Source organism: Pteronotus mesoamericanus, unplaced genomic scaffold (assembly GCF_021234165.1).
Source record: "Pteronotus mesoamericanus isolate MK-2021 breed Mesoamerican mustached bat unplaced genomic scaffold, CSHL_Meso_final contig_101, whole genome shotgun sequence".
In the NCBI taxonomy this organism is placed as follows: domain Eukaryota; kingdom Metazoa; phylum Chordata; class Mammalia; order Chiroptera; family Mormoopidae; genus Pteronotus; species Pteronotus mesoamericanus.
In genome coordinates, this window is record NW_026555001.1 from 327,796 (window position 1) to 347,994 (window position 20,199).

The 20,199-nt window shown below is 40.2% G+C and overlaps 1 protein-coding gene across 1 annotated transcript in view; it reads right to left on the bottom strand.

Moving 5' to 3' along the window:
* The window catches only part of MSH2 (mutS homolog 2), a 62,715-nt gene extending 52,072 nt beyond the window's left edge, over window positions 1-10,643 (bottom strand). Inside the window, exons 1-2 of the mRNA XM_054566868.1 lie at window positions 10,372-10,643; window positions 2,356-2,510 (exon numbers count right to left, since the gene is read on the bottom strand). Coding sequence (XP_054422843.1) covers window positions 2,356-2,510; window positions 10,372-10,582 — 366 coding nt within the window. The 5' untranslated portion in view covers window positions 10,583-10,643. The remainder of the gene's footprint in view (window positions 1-2,355; window positions 2,511-10,371) is intronic.
* Window positions 10,644-20,199: the final 9,556 nt, after the last annotated feature.

The following is a 20,199-nucleotide window of genomic DNA, read 5'->3' on the forward strand; positions in this document are numbered from 1 at the left end:
TTAGAATTATGTGCACAAGTTATGAAGCACACTTTAAAATTCTCAAAAGTAAACCAGGAGCTAACAAAACTGGGTCCTTGAGGATGCTTGAAAAGGATATGACTGGTAATCTTAGAACTGATGGTATCTAAGGTCGTCCTTTTCTGCCCCAAACACACTAACTACTGAGAACATGGAAAAGAAATCAATCACAGAGATCAACTATTTTAAATATCACTAATAGTTTACAGTAGAATCAAAAAATGTCAACAAATTAGTATTAGCGGTTATAATCTGAACTTCTTTAAATGTCAGAATGAAGATACCACCTTTTAACCTGATAAAGATACATATTAAACATGGGTACCCCCCACCTAAAAAAGAATTCATCTGGAAAGATTCTGATATGACCTAAAGGACCGACAGGCTGATAACTATGGTAATCACCTGAACTTATGACTGTTTTTGTTGTTGCTACTGAGTTCTGCGAGGAATGAGATAGAAAACATCACTTTGTGGTACCCTCAATTTTCTCTTAATATCTTTCAAGACATAGGCTAAAACTCTAAGTAAAAGACCCACTTTTACTAGTACAGTAGCAATGAAAATTCTCAGAAAGCTCCATCATGTAGAATGCCAAATTCTCCCAGATAATAAATGTCTATTCTTACAAATGGAGCAGGGTGAGGATGGTATGGAATGAAGATTGAAAAATACTATATTTGAAGCAGCATCAATATAAATATTGCATTAAACTCCACAAGAAAAACCTCACAGGACTTTCAAATCAGAAAGCATCTTAAAAATGTTCTAATTTTACAGTTATTGAAAAAACAAATACAGAAGTTTGGAATATTCGCCAAGGTCACCCAGAGAGACAAAAAAAACAAAAAATGTTTGTAATAACTATGCACTGTGCCAAGTGGGTTCTTGAACTATTGGGGGGACCACTTTGTAAATTATATGACTGTCTAAAAACTATGCTGCACACCTAAACTAATATAAAAACTACAAGCACTAAAGAAAAGAAAAAAAGAAATGAAAATGACCGACTACAAGTTCAGTGCACTGTCCCCTTTCCCACACACACTTATTCTTAGAATAAATCTCACATCACCAAAACATTTTTTAATCCTCACCCGAGTACATACTTACTGATTTTTAGAGAAAGGGGAGAGAAAAACATCAATTGCTTGCCTCTCATACACGCCCGACTGGGGACCAAACCCATAGACTAGGCATGTGTCCTGGTGGAAATTGAACCTGAAACCTTCCAATTTATAGGATGATGCTCCAACCACCTGAGCTACACTGGCCAGGACCCCAAAAACATTTTAACCATTTACTGAGAGCCTACTACATGTGGGCATTATGTGTAAACAGACAATACAGTGATTCTACAGACTAATAAGACAGCTATTAAATAAATAAAACAAAGGAGCACTATCTTCTTAAAAGCATTAAAAGCATGCCTGTTGCCCTGACTGGTGTGGCTCAGTGGACTGAGCACTGGCCTAGGAGCCAAAAGGTCACCAGTTAGGTTCCTCGTCAGGCCACATGCCTGGGTTTTGGGCCAGGTCCCCAGTTGTGGGTATGCAAGAAGCAACTGATGGACGTTTCTCTCACACATCATGTCTCTCTCCCTTTCTCCCTTCTTTCCTCTCTCTAAAAATAATAATAAAATCTTAAATAAAAAAAAAAGTATGCACATCAATGAGCCTTTCTAGGCACACTGTAGAACATGATCTCCATTAAAGTCCTAGACTTATAAAAAATAAGTATGAGTTGGTTGAAGCATCATTCTGTAAACAAGAAAGGTCATGGGTTCAGTTCCCAGTTAGGGCACATGCCCAAGTTGTGGGTTCAGTCCCTGGTTGGAATGTATGAGGCAGCCTATCAATCATTCTCCCTCTCTCTCTAAAATCAATAGGTCCTCAGGTAAGGATTAAAAAAGAAATTACAATGTAATAGAAGAGAAAGGAACATACATAAACACATGACAAATGTGTATAAATGAGATATTTGGAACAGTATAAATTTGTGTAAAATTACTTCAAAAACAGTAAAATCAAATCCTTATTTAATGCTATATTCAGCTTTATGTAACAGCTATTTCTTATTTATGTTTCCAGCACAGTGACAAAGATCTGAGTAGTCATACATTCTGAGTTTCTGAACTTCTGAGTTGAAAGAAATTATCAGGTGAATTTCTGAGTTGCTATTAAATTGTAATTTTTAAAAATCACGTGCTAGAGATTAAAATTTCTCAAAGCACTTTACTATCACGCTTGGTTAAAATATGAACACACAAAGAATTCCCGTATATTTTCATTTTTTTCTATGCTTAAAAAATAAATCAAAAAGGAAGATATTTACCTTAAATGCCAAATACCAATCATTCTCCTTGGAAGCCTTATTTCCAGCTCTGTTCTTATAAACTTCAACTCTATACTGTCGAACTAGAAGAAGATCTTTTACAAAAGACTCAAAATTCATTTTACTGAGCACAACACTCTCCAGAGTCTTTGCTCCTAAAGAAAAATATTAAAAATATGTTTGAAATTTGAAGATTTGAAGTAATGTGTTCCAAGTACCCAACACAATGTTTCCCCCAAAAAACCACTAGGTTCTAGCAGTAATCCATTCTTTCAATAAACTGTTTATCAAGCACCTATTTTATGTCCTAGGAACTTTGGTAGATGAAAAGTATAAAATGGTAAATAGGCAGAGCCCCTGCTCCCATGGAGCCTATGAATCAAAATAAAAAAATTTAGAAGATACAAAGATAAAAAAGAATGAGTAGAAACATATAGCTAATCTTTCTTGTTCTTTTTTTAATTTGTTTTTCACAATTTTGAATATAAGTCATATAGTATTGGGTTGGCCAAAAAGTCCATGTGGCTTTTTCCATAAAATAAAAGACACATTTTTCATTTTTACCAATAACTTTATTGTTCTAAACTAATGTCTCAATTTGATCATGGTCAACCTAAACTGGCCTACCCAACTATGGAGCATTGCCCAGCAAATCTCCAGCATGAAATTTCGAAGACCACTTTTGACAAGTTCCACCAGTCACAGAACGTTCTCCAAACACTGTACAAATCTTTTGTTGCATTTCAGTTGCATTTTTACCACTCTTGAAATAATAAAGCATTAAAATGGTCACACAAAAATTTGCCAATTTTGAAAAGTTTTTTTAAAAATGCAAGCTGATAAGACAGCTGGCACAATACAATCTGACAAAATTGTTTTGAATGAAGTTAAAGACAACTAACTAAGCACTACTAGAGCCATCTTAGGGATAAAAACCAAGTGAACTTTTTGGCCTTTTTTCAGAAGGTCCATAAAAATGAGTTAGTCGTTATTAATTACAAAATGTTCTAGATAATATATTCACATGGCTAAAAATCCCAAGGTTCAAAAAGTACAGCAAAGTTTCCCTTTCAACACTGTTTCTTATATATCCAGTTCACCATCATAGTGTTATCAGCATATAAAATATATTCCCAAACACAGTCTTATGCAGACACAGCAAATATAAATAAAGTATTATCTTTTTCCTTTTACACAGTTGCTTATTATACACACTATTCTGTATCTTGATGTTGTTTTTAACTTTAGTATATTTTGAAGACTGTCCCATCAGTACTTAATCAGCTTCTTTCAGTTTAGAACTGCAAACAATCCAGTGACTCAGGATGCTCTATAATTTGGTCTCTTACTGATGGACATATATATAGGTTTTTAGGCTCTGTTATAATTATAACAATGCTATATGAACAGCTTTATCTGTGCTTCACTCTCCAAACATGTGGGTGTGTCTGTGTCATAAGTCTTAAAACTGGATTTTATCAAAGGATGTGTGTGATTTTGATATGTATTGCCAGGCTATCCTCCTAGGATAGCTCGCCAGTTTACACCACCATCCATAAAGTATAAATGCATACACCCCCCTGCCCCCGCCGCCACCCATTCAAAGCAGTTTTCAAACTTTCTAATCTTCATCTTAGATCACTGATCCTCTAGCAGACAACTGGCAATGTCTGGGTAGAGACAGAGTGCTGTTAAACATTCAATGGACAGACCCTAGCAACAACAAATTAATTATTCAGTTCAAGATATCAATACTGTCAAGGCTGAGAACTCACCTTAGTTGAAAAATAGTGTCTCAGCTTAGTTGTGATTTGCAAGTACCAACTTAACAAAAATAAAATCACCCACACTACCAAATTGAACCAAAACTCAATTTTCATATAAGTAATGCCAATTATTCACTTACAGGCAATTCAGAATATACTTGTAAATTATTCTGACAATTCTGGAACTTAAAGATTTAACCTAAATTTAACAGTAGATCATGTGAAACACATGTATCAAATACAAATGAGCATAAAGATTAATTTTGATTTAAGTTTTTTTAAGAAAAAGAATGTATTTATTTATTTCTAGAGAGAGGGGAATGGAGGGAGAAAGAGGAAGAAAAACTTCAATGTGCCCCTATCTGGACCAAACCCTCAACGCAGGAATGTACCCTGACCTGTAATGGAACCACGGACCCTTTGACATCCAAACCACTGAGCCAAGCTGGCCAGGGATAGGGCTTAAGATTTGTTTTGTACAGCACTTGAGACACAGCTAATACTTCCAATATCAATTAGTTGTAAATACTAAACAGGAATCCTCACTGTCAAACACCCTGAGAACTTGTTTAAATCTTGCTAAAGGTGATTCCTTATGCTCTACACAGAACAGGCAAACAAGTATCTACAGGGATCAGGCAGGTTAACAAATAAGCAAAGGAATCCACAGAATTACAACGGAACTGACAGATGACAAATGGCTTCATAAGAGACCATAATGGGATGGTGGGAACTGACAAAATGAGCGAAGTATCAGGTAAAGAAGGAATCTAGACTCATTAAATGGTCAGAGGGAGCAGCTACTCAGCCTGAACCCACTGCTGAAGTGCAGGGATATTTCCCCCCAGAGTTTGTAACCATGCAGACTTTTCAAAAATAAGCTCGAAATCCCGATTTTTTTTTTCATGAAACCTCCCAATTTTTAAGTTATAGGCAATTAATTCAAACTTTATCAAAATCCATCTAGCTGAATACCACATAGACAACATTATTCCTACTATGAAATATCATCATCAAAAAGAAAAAAACTTGCTCGAGAACAATACTGAATCAGAGTTCATACAAAATCAGAGAGGAATTTCTCCCAGAAACACTTATGCCACCGTGAACATAGTCAGCAACTTCCAGTTAATATTCATCAGTGAGTTTCACAACACTGCTTTTCATATCATCCTTCAATTTAGAAGGCAAAATATCAAGCGCAACCCAGCAAAAGCAATCTTGGGGAGAGGAAAAAACCACTGATCTGGCGTAACTCTTACACAGCTCTTAAATCATCAGTTCAGTAGGATATGCCAGCAGAACTGTCTAGTGAACAGTTTTCCAAAACATTTGAATGTGAATGCTTATCACAGGATGAAGAAGCACCCCCAGACCTACAAACCCAACCACTCCCTGTTCTTACACCTGACTACTCTGCACGTCAATGTTAACTGCCTGGCTCTGAGTGAAAGAATACAGAGCAGTAGTTCATCTTTTTATCGACACATTTAACAAAACACAAGTTCACTACTGTGGTGATGTCTTAACTGTTGGTGGGGTAAGAGGCTATTGATTCCCCTGCTTCCCAAGGCCTCTTCTACCTCCATTACTAACCTACAGATAAGTTGCCTAACCTACAATGCTATCCTCCCAAAATACTGTCTCTCTTAAAGGAGTTTTTGTGACACAATGGGTGGTAGTGTATTTTCAGTCATATTTACCAAGAAGAACCTGAAGCACATCTACTTCCTGGTGAAGAGCTAAGACCGCATACTTTAAGTCAGACTAGATGGGAAGGACTGACCTCCTGGTGTGAAATAGGGCGAACAGGAAGAGAAAACTACCCAGCCTCCACCTGGGGGATAGCAGAAGGAATACCATCAGGTAGGTACAACATTCTTCTCTTCAAGAGGAATGTGCCCCCATCTTCATTCAGCTCACAGTTACCATGTGACCGCTGCATGTGGGCACCGTGCCAGGTGCTAGGGTTCGGAGGTGGAGGCCGGTTCTAATTCAGCTCCTGCTTTCCAGGAGCTTTCAGTTCACTGGGAGAGATGGGAAACGGAGTCGATTAAGTGCTATGTCTAAGGCTGGAAGAAAGTCCTGAGGGTGGGAGGACCACGTAAGAGGGGCAGCCTTAACATGGGAGTTAAGAAAGGCCTCCGAGAGGAGATGGCTTCTAAGCTGAGTTCTGACACCAAAAGGCAAAAGATATGTAACTTTCTTTTTCAGTGACTCAGATTCTGTATAAATTGGAAGTACGCACTAACCCATTTCACGGGCTTTATTCTAATAATGTATCACTAGATGTTGAAGATTAAAAGTAGTTAAAAGGATGTGAATTAAGTATAAATGCCAAAAGAGTGAACCAAAGAGAGAAAATGATCAATAGAGGTCATCTCTGAGAGGGAGATGTGGGATCCACAGCACAGCAAAAGCTCATCTTTTAACTGGCATAATAAGGAAGAAAGAATGGGTACAGATGAAATTAGAAGTATAGGTTCAGGAAGGGTTGCTGGTTCAATTCCAGGTCAAGGCACATGCCTGGGTTGCAGGCCAACAGGGATGGTATGCGAGAGGCAATCAGGCACTGATGTTTCTCTCCTTCTCTTTCTCCCTCCCTTCCCCCTCCCTAAAAACAAATAAATAAAATCTTAAAGTACACGTTCAGCCCTGACCAGTGTGGCTTGGTCAGTTAAGCACCACCCCACAAAGCGAAAGGTTGCCTGTTTGATTCCCCATCAGGGAACACGCTTGGGTTGCGGGTTTGGTCCCCTGTCGGGGCACAAACAAGAGGCAATAGGTCAATGATTCTCTCTCTCACACGTTTCTCTCCCTCTCTTTCTCCCTCCCTATCTCTTTCTCTAAAAATACATCATTTTTTAAAAATTCCTGCTTAAAAAGTATAGGTCAAAAAATAACCCCCATATCATCAATTGATGGAGAAACAAAATATGGTATACCCACACAATGGAATATTTGGCCATAAAAAGGACGGAAGTACTGATAACCCAGACGAACCTTGCAAATATTGTTAAGAGAAAGAAGCCAGTCACAAAGACCACATATTGAATGACTCCAGTTACAGTCAGCCCTATCTATGGTTCTGTATCCTCAGATTTAACCAACCTCCGATGGAAAAATGATATTGGTGCTAATGTTTCCTATATGGTACTTCTACAACAATTCTGTCTGTAGTGAACATATGCAGACTTTTTTTTCCTTGTTATTCCCTAAACAATACAGTATAACTATTTACATAGCATTTACACTGTATTAGATAAGTAATTTAGAGATGATTTAAAGTGTAAGGGAGGATGTACCTAGGCTATTTACGAATAGTATTATGCCATTTTACAGAAAGGACTGAGTATCTGGATTTTGGTCTGGGGCGGGGTCCTGGAACCATCCCCTGTAGGTATCAAATCTAGACAGGGAAAGTAGATTAGTGATTGCCCGAGGGTTGGAAGGATGGAAAGTAGCCCAGTAACTGCTAGTAGATACGGGATTTCTTTCAAGGCACAATGAAAATGTTCTATAACTTGTTGTATTATGGCTGCTTCATGTTGTGAATATACTAAAAACCACTGAACTATGTACAGAGTAGAGCAAAAGTAAGTTTACAGTTTTTCATATGGAAAACAGTACAATAATTAATAATATAAGAATAAACTAGGGGTTTTGCATACTTACAACTGTAAATTTACTTTTGCCCCACTCTATACTTTAAGTAAGTAAATAGTATTGTATGTGAATGATAGCTCAACAAACCTGTTACATTATAACTTTGAGGGGCAGGAAATTAAGGGAGTTCTCTTTTAATGTTACCTATTTTCAACAATCAGAGGCAAGACTGACTGCTAAAGAATGTAGGGAAAAGTGACAGGGTCCAAATTTGTCAAGACTAGGAGCACAAGGGATCCTCATCAGGTTATCTGGGGTCATTTCTGCAATAAGCAATGCTGCCTAGAAACATGGCTAACCTTCTTAATCTTATCAGCTTTCCAGAGCAGCGAGAAAGGATTTTTATTAACCCTTTACCCAGGTAGCATATTAAAATAAAATTAAAAATTCCTCCCAAGAAACAAGTAAGTTTGGCAGCCTTACATCAACATACATTATAGAAAATATCCTTAATCACTTTCACCTTGGACAGTAAAAACTGCAAAACATCAGCTTTTGGGATCCAAGATATTTTTTGTTTTTGAGCCCTTCCCTTTTTCAGCCACTTCAGCCAATTTCTAGTACATTACCCATCGTTTTAAAACTCTTATTAACCTACTCAAATAAATATTGTAACAATCCTTTACATAAAATGTGCTTTTGGCATAACCCCCTAATTAAGAAAGAGAACCCTGGGAAGGAATAACTAACATTCACTTCTTATCACATTTGACCACATTCTCAATAGGATTAAGATGAGATGACTGTCTAGGTTATTCCAGTTTTAGAAATGTCCCTGGCAAAACCCAACATTTTAACTTTCATGGGCAGCAAAAGGAAAAGTTCTGTGGTTTTTAAAAAAATCTAAACTCCAATATTAAAGATTTCTGGATTAAAGATTTCTAAACTTCCTTCCCAGTAAATGGATACAATGCTTAAGACCCATCCATTATTCCTTTCGCAATCTAAATTAGACAGAAAAATAAAACTATTTGTATTATTAACAGATACTTGGAAAACCAGTCATCCAATTTATTTGATAACACACAAGTAGGTTAGAACTTAACATATTTTAAATGCTTTAACTATTCTAAACCATGTGGATAGAAAGACAAGAGAAGTGTACTAATGCAGAATAACCGGAGTCATATAATCATTTTAAATTCGGAAAGCAATTTAGACCGTCGTTAACTATGAAGCCACCCATGTAACACTAGCTCTGGCTGGTCTTGACTGATCCCCATACCTTTCTATTCTTGCCCCTTCTGCCCCATCCTCCACACTGCAGTGGAAATGATCCAACACACCACCTCATCTTTGAAGACTTATGCTTAAGTCTTCAGACCTCTCACTGCCTACAACATAAAATTCTATCGTCTCTTGGCACAACGTAAAAAGTCTTTCATCTCCTGACCCCACCTACCTGGGCACTCTCCTCACTCCTCACGTTCTGCTCCAGCAACACCAGTCTGCCTCTTTAGGCCCTCTCCCCAGCAAACTCCTTGTTCAAGACTAAACTGGAATTTAGCCTCTCATACAACGCCCCTCCTGACGTCTCCAGTCTTTAGTAATCTTGCCTCCTGTGCCTCTTCAACAACTTGTTATGGAGCATATAACCCCACAGTTCCTCACCTTGAATCATGATTATTTCTTTATGCCTTGCTCTTCACCAGAGTGAGCTAGCTCTGTGAAGGCAGGGATACTGCCTTTTCTATCTACGTACTCCCAGGGTCCATAACCCTAACCCTGGCTGACACGCCAGCACTCAATCAGTTCCTGCCTAATCAATGAAACATCTTTTGTCAGTAACATTCAAGTTGCACGTTAGCAAAGGCAGCAGGAGAAACTCAAAACTCCTTACTCCCCCTAGAATGCTCTTGCCACTATCACAATGGAGCCAGGGAGGAAAGAGATCAACACAAAACACAAAGCCCACATAGGGTGAGAAGTATGCAGCTTTCCAGCGAGAAATGATGCCGGAGAGATGGGGCCGAGCTACAGAGGGCACCTGAATGCCGAGATGAGGCACAAACACACATAACTGAGAAGTGAAGGAACCGCAACTTTAACCCAGGCAATCCGGCTCCGGAGTACGAGGTCCTGACCACCTGGCGGACAACACTGTTTCTCGAGTCCGCAGGTCCCCGTGCGGGCCCAGCGGTATAAATCGAGTATGAGCAAAATAATGATGTTGACATAAAATGGTCTCCCAAGACCCCTTCTGTTCTAAATCTCACTTCTGCACTGGCGTTTGTAATAAAAAAAAAAATTGGCTTTTGATGAGATTCACAGTGCCCAGGCGGGGCCGTAGAGCAGAGATCAACGAGACTACTGTTAAACAGAACAATGTATTTAAACGCCTCGCACGACACCGTGCACGTAGTGAACGCTCCCAACGCGTTCGTTATTAGTTCAGCTCTGGAGGCTGGGCAGGGGGCGGTGGCGCCCCACCTGGCCAGGCAGGGGCGGGAGAAAGCGCAATTTCCTACGGGGCACACACATCCCCATCCCCGCTTCCCCCCGTCCGAGCCCGTTTGCCGCCCACTTCCTGAGAGAAGCCCACTCCGCGGGGCCCCTCCGGAGGCCGCGCCGTCCTGATCCTCACCTGCCGGCCCCATGTACTTGACCACCCCCTGGGTCTTAAACACCTCCCGGGCGGCCAGCAGTGCATCCTCGCGGTGCGCCGTGTAGAAGTCGCCCCGGTCGAAGAGGCGCACCGTAGTGGTCGGCTTCTCCGGCATATTCTGGAAGAAGCGCACGAAGCCAAACTCGGCCACGCTATCCAGCTGCAGCGTCTCCTTCGGCTGCACCGCCATTTCGCAATCTCTCCAAAGACTGGCTAAGGAAAACTGCACGACACTACACCGCTAAGCTGTTTTCCCGCCTCCCCTCCCTCGCCCCCGGTGCGGCGTCCGACCTCTGCAGCCAATCAGTATCCAGCGTTGTGCTTCTGTAGGTGGGAGTCCTCTGTCGTAACCAATCATAAACGATCGCGGCCCATCTTCCCGCGCACGCGAGCTACTGTCTACTGCGCATGCTTAAACTTAGGTAGCGAGCAGACCCTGGCTGGCCCCCGTCTTGAAAATAATTAAGTTCTGCGAGTTTTCTGGATTCCACAGGCTGGGATCTCTTAGAATCGGCAGCCGCCAAGGGGAGCGATCAGGTGTGACGTTAAGGCAGATTTTGCATTTATTACACACCCGGAAGCGTGGGAGTGGAATCAGAAAGAAACTTGAAAACAAAGGAAAGCTAGCCGCCTACTCCATTCCCAGTATTTTAAACGTGTACTCCTCTCTATCCCTCTCCTCCCAATCTTCCCCACCCTCTCTCCCCTGCCGCCCTTTTACTTTTTTAAGCAAACTGCCAACATCAAGGTTACTGGTTTATTCTCTACAACTTCCTAACAGCTTCATACTAGCTAAATTACCTCTCATTTAGTCCAATCCTTGATTGATTCATTCATTCCAAAATGTTTATATGACCTGCTACATGCAGGTCAAAGATCTCTTCTAGGATCTAAGGATCACTAGTTTAAAGAACAAACAAAAAAACCACTGCCCATGTTCAGTTTACATTCTAATGAATGGTTCAGATATACAGTAAGTAAACTAAGTGGTATGTTAAAAGATAAGTGTTTAGGTAAAATAAAAAAAATAAAATATAGATCGGAAAGATGTGTTGAAATTTCTTCAAATGTTAATCAAAGACCTGAAGGAGGTCCTGCACAGTCAACTGCCTGAGACAAGTATTGCACTCTCCTGTTTGGCTTACCCTTCTGCCAGGGAAGCTGCCGCAAACCCTGATTCAGCAAGTAGAATGACCCCAGGGGCTTTTGAAACTAATTCCCAGCCCCCACCCGCATTCATTAGATTGGAATTTCTAAAAGTGGGGTCTTGCGATCCTTTAAAAAGCTCCCTAGGTATGCCTGATAATCAGCTCAGTTTAGAAAACATTGACACACAGTTTGAAATTCAAATACCTTAAGAGGCAGAAAGCAAAGTTTGGATCATCTCACTGTTGACTATTCAGCAATGCTACCTCCAGCCCTGCTCCCTCCTCTCATCCAGACCCCATGATCTAGGAGGGCAATAAACTTCCTCTTCCCTCTTAACACTTGTGACTTCAACACAAATTTGTCTCTCCTCTGGAAATGCCCTTCCTTGCCCTCACAGGCACTTTGTGTAGCAAGCTCCTAGACATCCTTCAGTCCCCTGCTCAAAGGTCTCTTAAACCTGCCCAGTCTCCCACAGTGAAATTAGTTGCATTATCTTCTGGCGTTTCACCTTATTATATCTCTTGCTGCATTTTGTTCACCTGTCTCTCTTGAAAAGGACAGGAATGGATATTTATGTTTACCTATAATTAATAATAATGGCTAATGTTCAGCATTTATTGACTCCTGGATGTTTTCTTTATTTTCATGTGTTTTCTGTGTTGCAGGAAAAACTCGGTTCTTCTCGCTGAGGGAGTAAAGAATTACTAATTAGCAAGTCTATTAGCATGCAAGCAAAGTTTATTAGTGATACGTTCTCATGGAAGAAAACTGGGGGGACCAGTGGGGGGATGGGAGGAGAAAGGCATAGGTAAAGGGCAAGGCAAGAACACCAAAAGCAAGGGTGGCAAGAGCCTCAGGTCCTTTGTCCTGAGGACTTACATAGTTGGCAGGATGGGTGAGGGAGTTATTACATATTGATTGTGTAAATGTGTTGCCAGATTCCCCTGGGAAAGATCACCTAAACGTAGGTATGTGTGGAGGGTTGTTAATCCAGAATTCTTATCTTGCTCCAGACCATCTTTGGTCATTTTGTTGTAAAACAAGTATGTGACAGGAGGCAGTTAATTAGACTTGATGCAGTTACCCCGAAGTTAATTATGGGCTCTTTCTGCAAGTATTAGGGACCCCCTTGTAAAACAGTGACCAGAGGCAGGCAATTAAACAAAGTTGTTTTATGGGCTTTTACTTTGGGAACTGTGGACCCCCCTCCTCTTCCTCCTTCTAGACCTTGAGATGAATATACAGTTTCAAAAGCTCTCTCCTAGATAGTGGAATCAATACATGAGGAATTTCAAGGGCTCCACTCATGGTGTTTCTTGTGATGCTAGAACACCTAGTAATCTTATCAGAGCAGGCTCAGGATTGCTGAGTTAGTGGGTCGGACATGTCTCTCTCTTCTCCCTGCCTTGGTTTACTATTTATCCTACCTAACAAATTCTTTGCAGCTATAAGTGATAAGAACTTTCCTTGTTTTATAATAGGAAAGTAAGACTTGGAGATGCCTAAATCACAGAGCTATTAAGTGACAGAGCTAGAGTTGAGTCTTGTTCCAGATTCTGTACGCTTAACCATCTGTGTGCCATAAGACCTGGCCTATTAGGGATGCAAGAGATGTATGTAACTGAATGAGCTGTGCATCACAATAACTGCTTCTACGTGATAACCAAACCTTGATTGTCATTCCATCTCTTCCCCTAAGATAGTGAGTTCAGAGGCAGGCAGCGTTATTATAAGAATATCTACCTCTAGAGTTCATGTAGGGATCAAATGAGATAATATTATAGTTTTCAAAGTATTTCTTTTTGCCCTGGCTGGTATAGCTCAGTTGGTTGGAGCATTATCCCGTAAATCAAATGGTGGCATGTTTGACTCTCAGTCAGGGAACATACCCAGGTTGAGAGTTCAGTCCCCAGTTGGCGCATGTACCAGATGGCAACCAGTCGATGTTTTTCTCTCACATCACTGTTTCTCTCTCTCCCTCTCTTTCCCTTCCTCTCTCTCTCTCTCTCTAAAGGTAATAAAAGAAAATGTCCTCAGGTGAGGATAAAAAAAGGTATTTTTTAAAAAATCTTTTGCAAACAGTCTTTATTTGTTTGTCATCACATTTAACCCCACCCAGACTGTATCTATTTAGTATTTATTTATCAATGAAGTCTATTCTAAAAATAAAAAGAATGCCCACACTTTCCCTAATCTTAGAGGAAAATTCAAAGTAATGTGAAGTACTATAAGGAATGTCAAAACAAACTTCTTATCCTGGCTGGTGTGGCTCAGTGGACTGAGCATCATCTTGTGAACCAAAGGTTGCAGGTTCGATTCCCAGTCAGGGCACATGCCTAGCGTGCAGGCCAGGTCCCCAAGTGGGGGCGTGTGAGAGGCAACCAATCGATGTTTCTCTCCCTCTCCTCCTCCCTCCCTTCCAATATATAAATAAAGTCTTTATTTAAAAAAAAAAGCTTCTGAAGGCAATTTAAGAAAGGATTTGTAGGGTGGGAGAAGAGGGCCTTATGGGAGGACATTTATGTTAAGCTGGCTGAGGGCAGTGTGTTTCACTCGGATCTTTAAAGATAAACAAGGAAAAACCCACTTCAGGTTATGAGCTAGATACTCCCCCACCTCCCCGCTGCCGCACTGCGGATAGACGGGCACGCCGCAGAGAGCGCAGCGCTCCCCGAAACCTGAGGGTTTGAAACCGGCGGGGGCCAGCTGAGGTGGGAGCAGGGCTCTGAAACCCGCAGAGCCTGTCCTGGGGTTGTCACGGATGAGGAGGATAAAACACAAAAAGTCTCAAACACTTCTCTGTTTGCCGGGAGAGCAGACGGGGCACTTCCCTCTGCCCAGAGAAGGCCGTGGCACATCCCTTTAGTGGGGAAGGCCCCGTTGTCCTTCGATCCGAGGCTCTTATTGAAAATCATATCAGTGGGGTATGTAACAGGAATGCATACGTTATCTCATTACATCAGTATGGTAAGTTTCACAGTGAGTATATGATGCTTTTAACAAGACAAGTGACAGGAGTACACTGATTTACGTGGGTCCGAGAGGAGACCAGAATCAACAATAGAGGCTATAGATATGGGGAAAGTAGACTTAAAGGTGCCTTAAAGATACAGGGTAAAAGGTGTAAATAAAGCAAATGTCTTAACAAGGTAAGGAGTGTAAATAAAGGTCCTTCATAGCATGAGCTGACCAGAGATCTGAGGGAGGAACAGAGCACACTCTAAAGAGTTTACTTTCAGGCCTGATTACCCCCGGACCCGCCAGATCTGATTTAGGGCTGTTTTTCCTGCACTGTTTCAAGCCCGAGCCAGGCGGGGAAGGGAGCCACCAAGGGTTAAGGAGACTGCTTCTCGGCTGCAGTGATGACTCCGGCCGTGTCCAAGCCAAGCTGAGGGGTGCAAGGGGGCCTTTTTGCCCCTTCTCCGTGTCTCCCAATTTCTTGTCTGCTGCCAAAATCGGCCAACGCCTGTCTTAGGTCGTTAACCTCGGTGCGAGGTCACTTACATGTCATTGGCTAATTGACCCTCCATGGCAAAGCGAAGAGGCAGGGGTTATGCCCCTGCCAGCGGGGGACAGGTCGAGTCTCCTCAGGAGCCTGTTTCTCCATCGCCTCCTGATTATTTCCAGCCTTGGGGCCCTCCAGCCTGTTGGCAGGGTTACAGCTCCTGAAACCAGGCCGGGCGTTTCCCAACACGCCCCAACACACACACACACTCTTTAGAATATTTGTACAGTTTAGGGTCATAGCTCACTGCTGATGGAGGTGGATCTCCAGGTGTGAGCCTATTGCAAGAAACTGGTAACTGTGGTTGTTCCTAGGCCGGGCACCAGAGCCACCAGCAAGGATGGGAGCTCTTTCTGTTATCCTTTTGTACTGAGAAAGAAAATGTGTTTCAAACCTGAGCTTTGTAGAGTGATGATATTAGCTGCTCATTTGGTGAAGTTATCATTTATGGTAGATTTTAAATGGGCATAATGTCCAGAAAATTCATCTAGAAGACTATTGGTCTTGTCAGAGGACAATGACCATTAATCAGACTTAGAAGATAACTAATGATTCCAGACATTCTTTACTTTGTATCCAAACTAATAACAATGATCCTAAAATGCCCTGGAAAAGAGGGACCTTTAAATCAACCTGCTTGGAAACAAGTTTAAAATAAAACTTTGACATATGCTTGTAATCCATTTGAGAGGTTGTTTTCACAGTCTTCTTTTAAATTTATGTGCATGGATTAAATACGTGTGCATGATGTTAACAAAAGTTCAGTAGAGTACATTTGAAAATCTAATTGGCTTTATTGAGAAATTCATGAATTGGGAAGCATCTCCTCTAGCAAGTCAGGAGGTGCTCTGAGAAGCTATACACTATGGAAGGCTTTTATAGGCGGAGACTGGATGGCACAGGAAAGGTATTAGCAAAAGAAGAGAAAGGGTTGTCTCAGGCAAGGTTACTAAAACTTAGGGAAAAGCCTGGTCTTTTTAATTTTTTTTTAGTAGTTTATTTTTTATTGTTTTTTCCCTCCATTACCATTTGTCCCCCTTACACCCTTGTGTACCTCAATCCCTGTCTTATCAGGCAAATTGCCTCTGCTTCCTTTAGTGGGGAACAGAGCTGGCTCGAGTGACAGATTAACTCATTTGTAGTGACCAGAATATTCCAGAACGGACTAATGAAATTACATTCCTGGGAAAGGTTGAAACTGCAGTTAGAACAGGAAGAAGTCTAGGTTTGGTTATAAGGGTTCAGCATAAGTGACTCCATTTTGGGCCTGTGGTTTTTCTCTTTTGCTCCATTCTTAAAGTTAACGTCAAATAGTCATACCTTATAGAAATTCCATGTGTTTTCCAGTCCTACATGAGAAACTGAATTTCTAAAAATAACTGGTAAGAGGAATTTTGCAAAAATATACCTGGAAGACATGACATGATTGATAGAAGGCACTAAAATATTTACCCAACATGTTTTTCAGTTTTTTTAAAGATTGTATTTATCTTTAGAGAGAGGGGAAGGGAGGGAGAAAAAGAGGAAGAGAAACATTGTTGTGAGAAAGAAACATCAATTGGTTATCTGGTTGCCTCTTGAAAGTGTCCCAACAGAGGGCTGAACCCACAACTCAGGCATGTGTCCTGACTGGGAATCGAACCAGCGACCTCTCGCCTTGCAGGCCAGTGCCCAATCAACTGATCCACCTGCTCAACCAACATGGTTGTTTTTAATTTTCCACTCTATTTTCCAAATTCACAATAATGACTATTGCTTTTTTATAATCAGAATAAGTATTGGGCAAAACAGTCCATCTACTTAACAGACTTGAAAGAAATAAAAATTAAGATTTTAAGCCCACTAAGTATAGAAAAATATTTAGTAAATTTTGAAGTGCTTTAACTAAATCTAAAATTATGATTGTTAATGCAATTTTATATGATAGTACATCCATGAGAAATTCATAGTTAGCACTGATTTTGCTACCACTCTAGTTTCCCAAATCTTTGTAATGTGGTTGTATTATTCCATTATTCAGAAATGGCAAGTAAGGCGTTGTCAACCATGTCAGTAGCTGCAGTTTCAGAGAAAGGAGGCCTTTTGGAGTTCGATATTAAGAAATACATTTTTTTAAACAATGCTATGGAAATAAAATCACATCCTGTATAATTCACCCATTTAAATTTATATATAATTTAACATGTCTAGGTATATTAACAGGATTGTATAACCATCGCCACAATCTCATTTTAGTACACTTTGTCACTCCAGAAGAAGCTTCAAGCTGATGGGCCTGCAAACCAAAAGAAGCTTCATACCCATTAGCAGTCCCTTCCCGTTCTGAATGCACCCCTCACCCCCAGCTCCTGACAACCATGAATCAACTTTCCATCTCTATAGATTTGCCCTTTCTGAACATTTTATATAAATGGAATCATATAATGTAGGGTCTTTAGTGACTGACTTCTTTCACTTAGCATAAGTTTTTAAAACTCACCCATGTAATTTTATGTAACAGTGCTTCATTCCTTTCTACTACCAAATACTTCATTGTGTGGGTATGTACTTTATTTATCCATTCATCAGTTGGTGGATATTTGTATTGTTTCAACTTTTGGGCCATCGTGAAAAATGCTGCTGTGAACACTTGTGTAAAATTTTTTTATGCCAATATGTTTTTACTTCTCTTCAATATATACATACTTTGAAGAGAAATTACTGGCTTCTCCTTTAATGTGTTTAACTGTAATCTTTATGTTAAACCATAATCCATATATTTAACATGCTATTGTTAACATTTTGAGGAACTGCCAAACTGTTTTTCAAAATGGCTGCAACATTTTACATTCTTACCAGCAATATATGAAGATTCTAACTTTTTCACAGCCATCTTATTGGGTGTAAATCTCATTGTGGTTTTGATTTGCTTTGCTCTAATGGCTTATGATATTGAGCAACTTTTCATGTGCTCTGTATGTTCTTCTGAGAAAATATGTGTGAATCACATATCTGATAAGGGATTTATATGAGAATATATAAAGAAATCTTACATCTCAATAAAAGAAAGATAAACAACCCAATTTAAAAATGGGCAAAGAGGCACAGAAACAAGGAATAGACTGATAGCTATAAGCAGGGCAGGGGGGTGGGGGGTTGGGAGTGGTTGAAAGAATGTGAAGGGAATAGACAACATATAAGCATCACTGTAGACTTGAACAATGGTGTGGAGATTGACTGTGGGAAGAGGGGCAAGGTGGGAAAAATTGGGAAACTGTAATAGCATAAACAATAAAAAAATCTTTAAAAATCAATTCTAAGTAACATGCTAAAAAAATAAAAAAATAAAAATGGGCACAGGATCTAAAGAAAGTCACTAATTTTTTTATTTGTTTCTGAGCTCTCTATTCTGTTTCATTGATCTATGGATCTCTTTTTTTGCAGTTATTTTTGTAATACCATACTGTTTTGATTACTGTAACTTTGTAACATAGTTTGAAGCTAGGGCTCATGATGTCTCCTGCTTTGTTGTTCTTTCTTGATTACTTTGGCTATACATGGTCTTTTGCAGTCCTGCATAAATTTTTGAATTGTTTGTTCTATTTCTGTGAAAAATGCCATTGGAATTTTGATAGAGATTGCATTGAATCTGTAGATTGTTTTGGGTAATATAAACATTTTAACAATAGTACTTCTTCCAATCCATGAGCTAGTCATTAGTTTTTTTGTATTTTTTAAATTATTTATTTTAGAGATAAAAGGGAAGGAGAGAAGAGAGAGGGAGAGAAACATGGATGTGAGAAACATTTATCAGTTGCCTCTTGAACATGGCACAACAGATTTTATTCTGAAAACAAGATGTGCTCATTCTCTTTTAAAAGTTTGATAAGAGCCCTGGCTGGGTCGCTCAGTTGGTCGGAGCATGACCCTGTACACCAAAAGGCTGTCAGCTTGATTCCTGGTCAGGAGCACATACCTACGTTGTGTGTTAGATCCCTGGTTGGGGTGGGGACAGGAGGCAACCAATTCTTTCTTTCTCTCTCTCTCTCCCCCTCCCTTCCTCTCCCTTCCTCTCTTAAAGTCAATAAATATATCCTCAGGTGAGGACTTTTCTAAAAAGTTTGATAAGAAAGGAAAAGAGTGAAAGGAATGGAAGCTTGTTACTGAGGTAAGGTCAGTGGGAATTTTTTTCCAATTGATTCTAGAGAGAGAGGGAGGGAGGGAGGGGAAAAACAAACAAACAAACATCAGTCTGCTGCCCCACCCATCCATGCATTCATTGGTTGACTCTTGCATGTGCCCTGACTGGGGACTGAACCCACAACCTTTGCGTATGGGGACCATGCTTCAACCAACTTAGGTACTCGGCCAGGGCATTGGAAATTTTTTAAGTGGTGGGGAAACACATATTAGGATGATGGGAAAGAATTGTAAAATTTGTTGTATCTACTAAAACTGTTGTTAGGGAGGAAAAAACGTTTTCTCTACCCTAATAGGTTCAGTGACTAGGAGCTTGTGGATTAAACTGACAAAAGACAGATTAAGAGGCATGTAATTTTAATTAATATTTATATGCACAGTTCACAGAAAAGAAGTAACTTTTATAGAAGCAGTAAGGCTCAGGGGCTTATATACCCTTTAAGAAAGGAAAATGATTTTTGGTTCAAGGAATGATAAATTGTGAGGATGCAATTAGGAATATATGGGAGAATTAATGGAAGAGAAAGGCTATTGAGATCTGTTAAGGCAAACTCATCTCAGTGTGAACTCTCTATCTCTGGTGCTAAGTTGCTCTTCGTTGTACAAGAATAAACTCCACAAAGGGAAATTTTTGCCCTGCTCCTAGACAGTTAAGGGGAAGGCAGGGAACTCTTCCTGCATGTGCTGATTCTCAACTGCCTTCAGCTCAAAATAATCCTTCTGCCAAAGCAGCAAGTTTTGGTGTGGCATATCCTGATCCCCTTTCATGTTGAAACTAGAAAGAGCTGAGGTTAATGTGTTAATAAAGGCTTCATGGAAGAAAGGGATCTTAAGCTGGGCCTTAACTAAGTAGAGGATATAGTAAGAAATAAAGTCAACCGTGATCAGATTTTAGTTGTTCCGGGAATGGTATACAAAAAGCCTTGAGAATGGGAAGAGCTTAGTACTAGGGAAGATAAAAATTACATTAATCT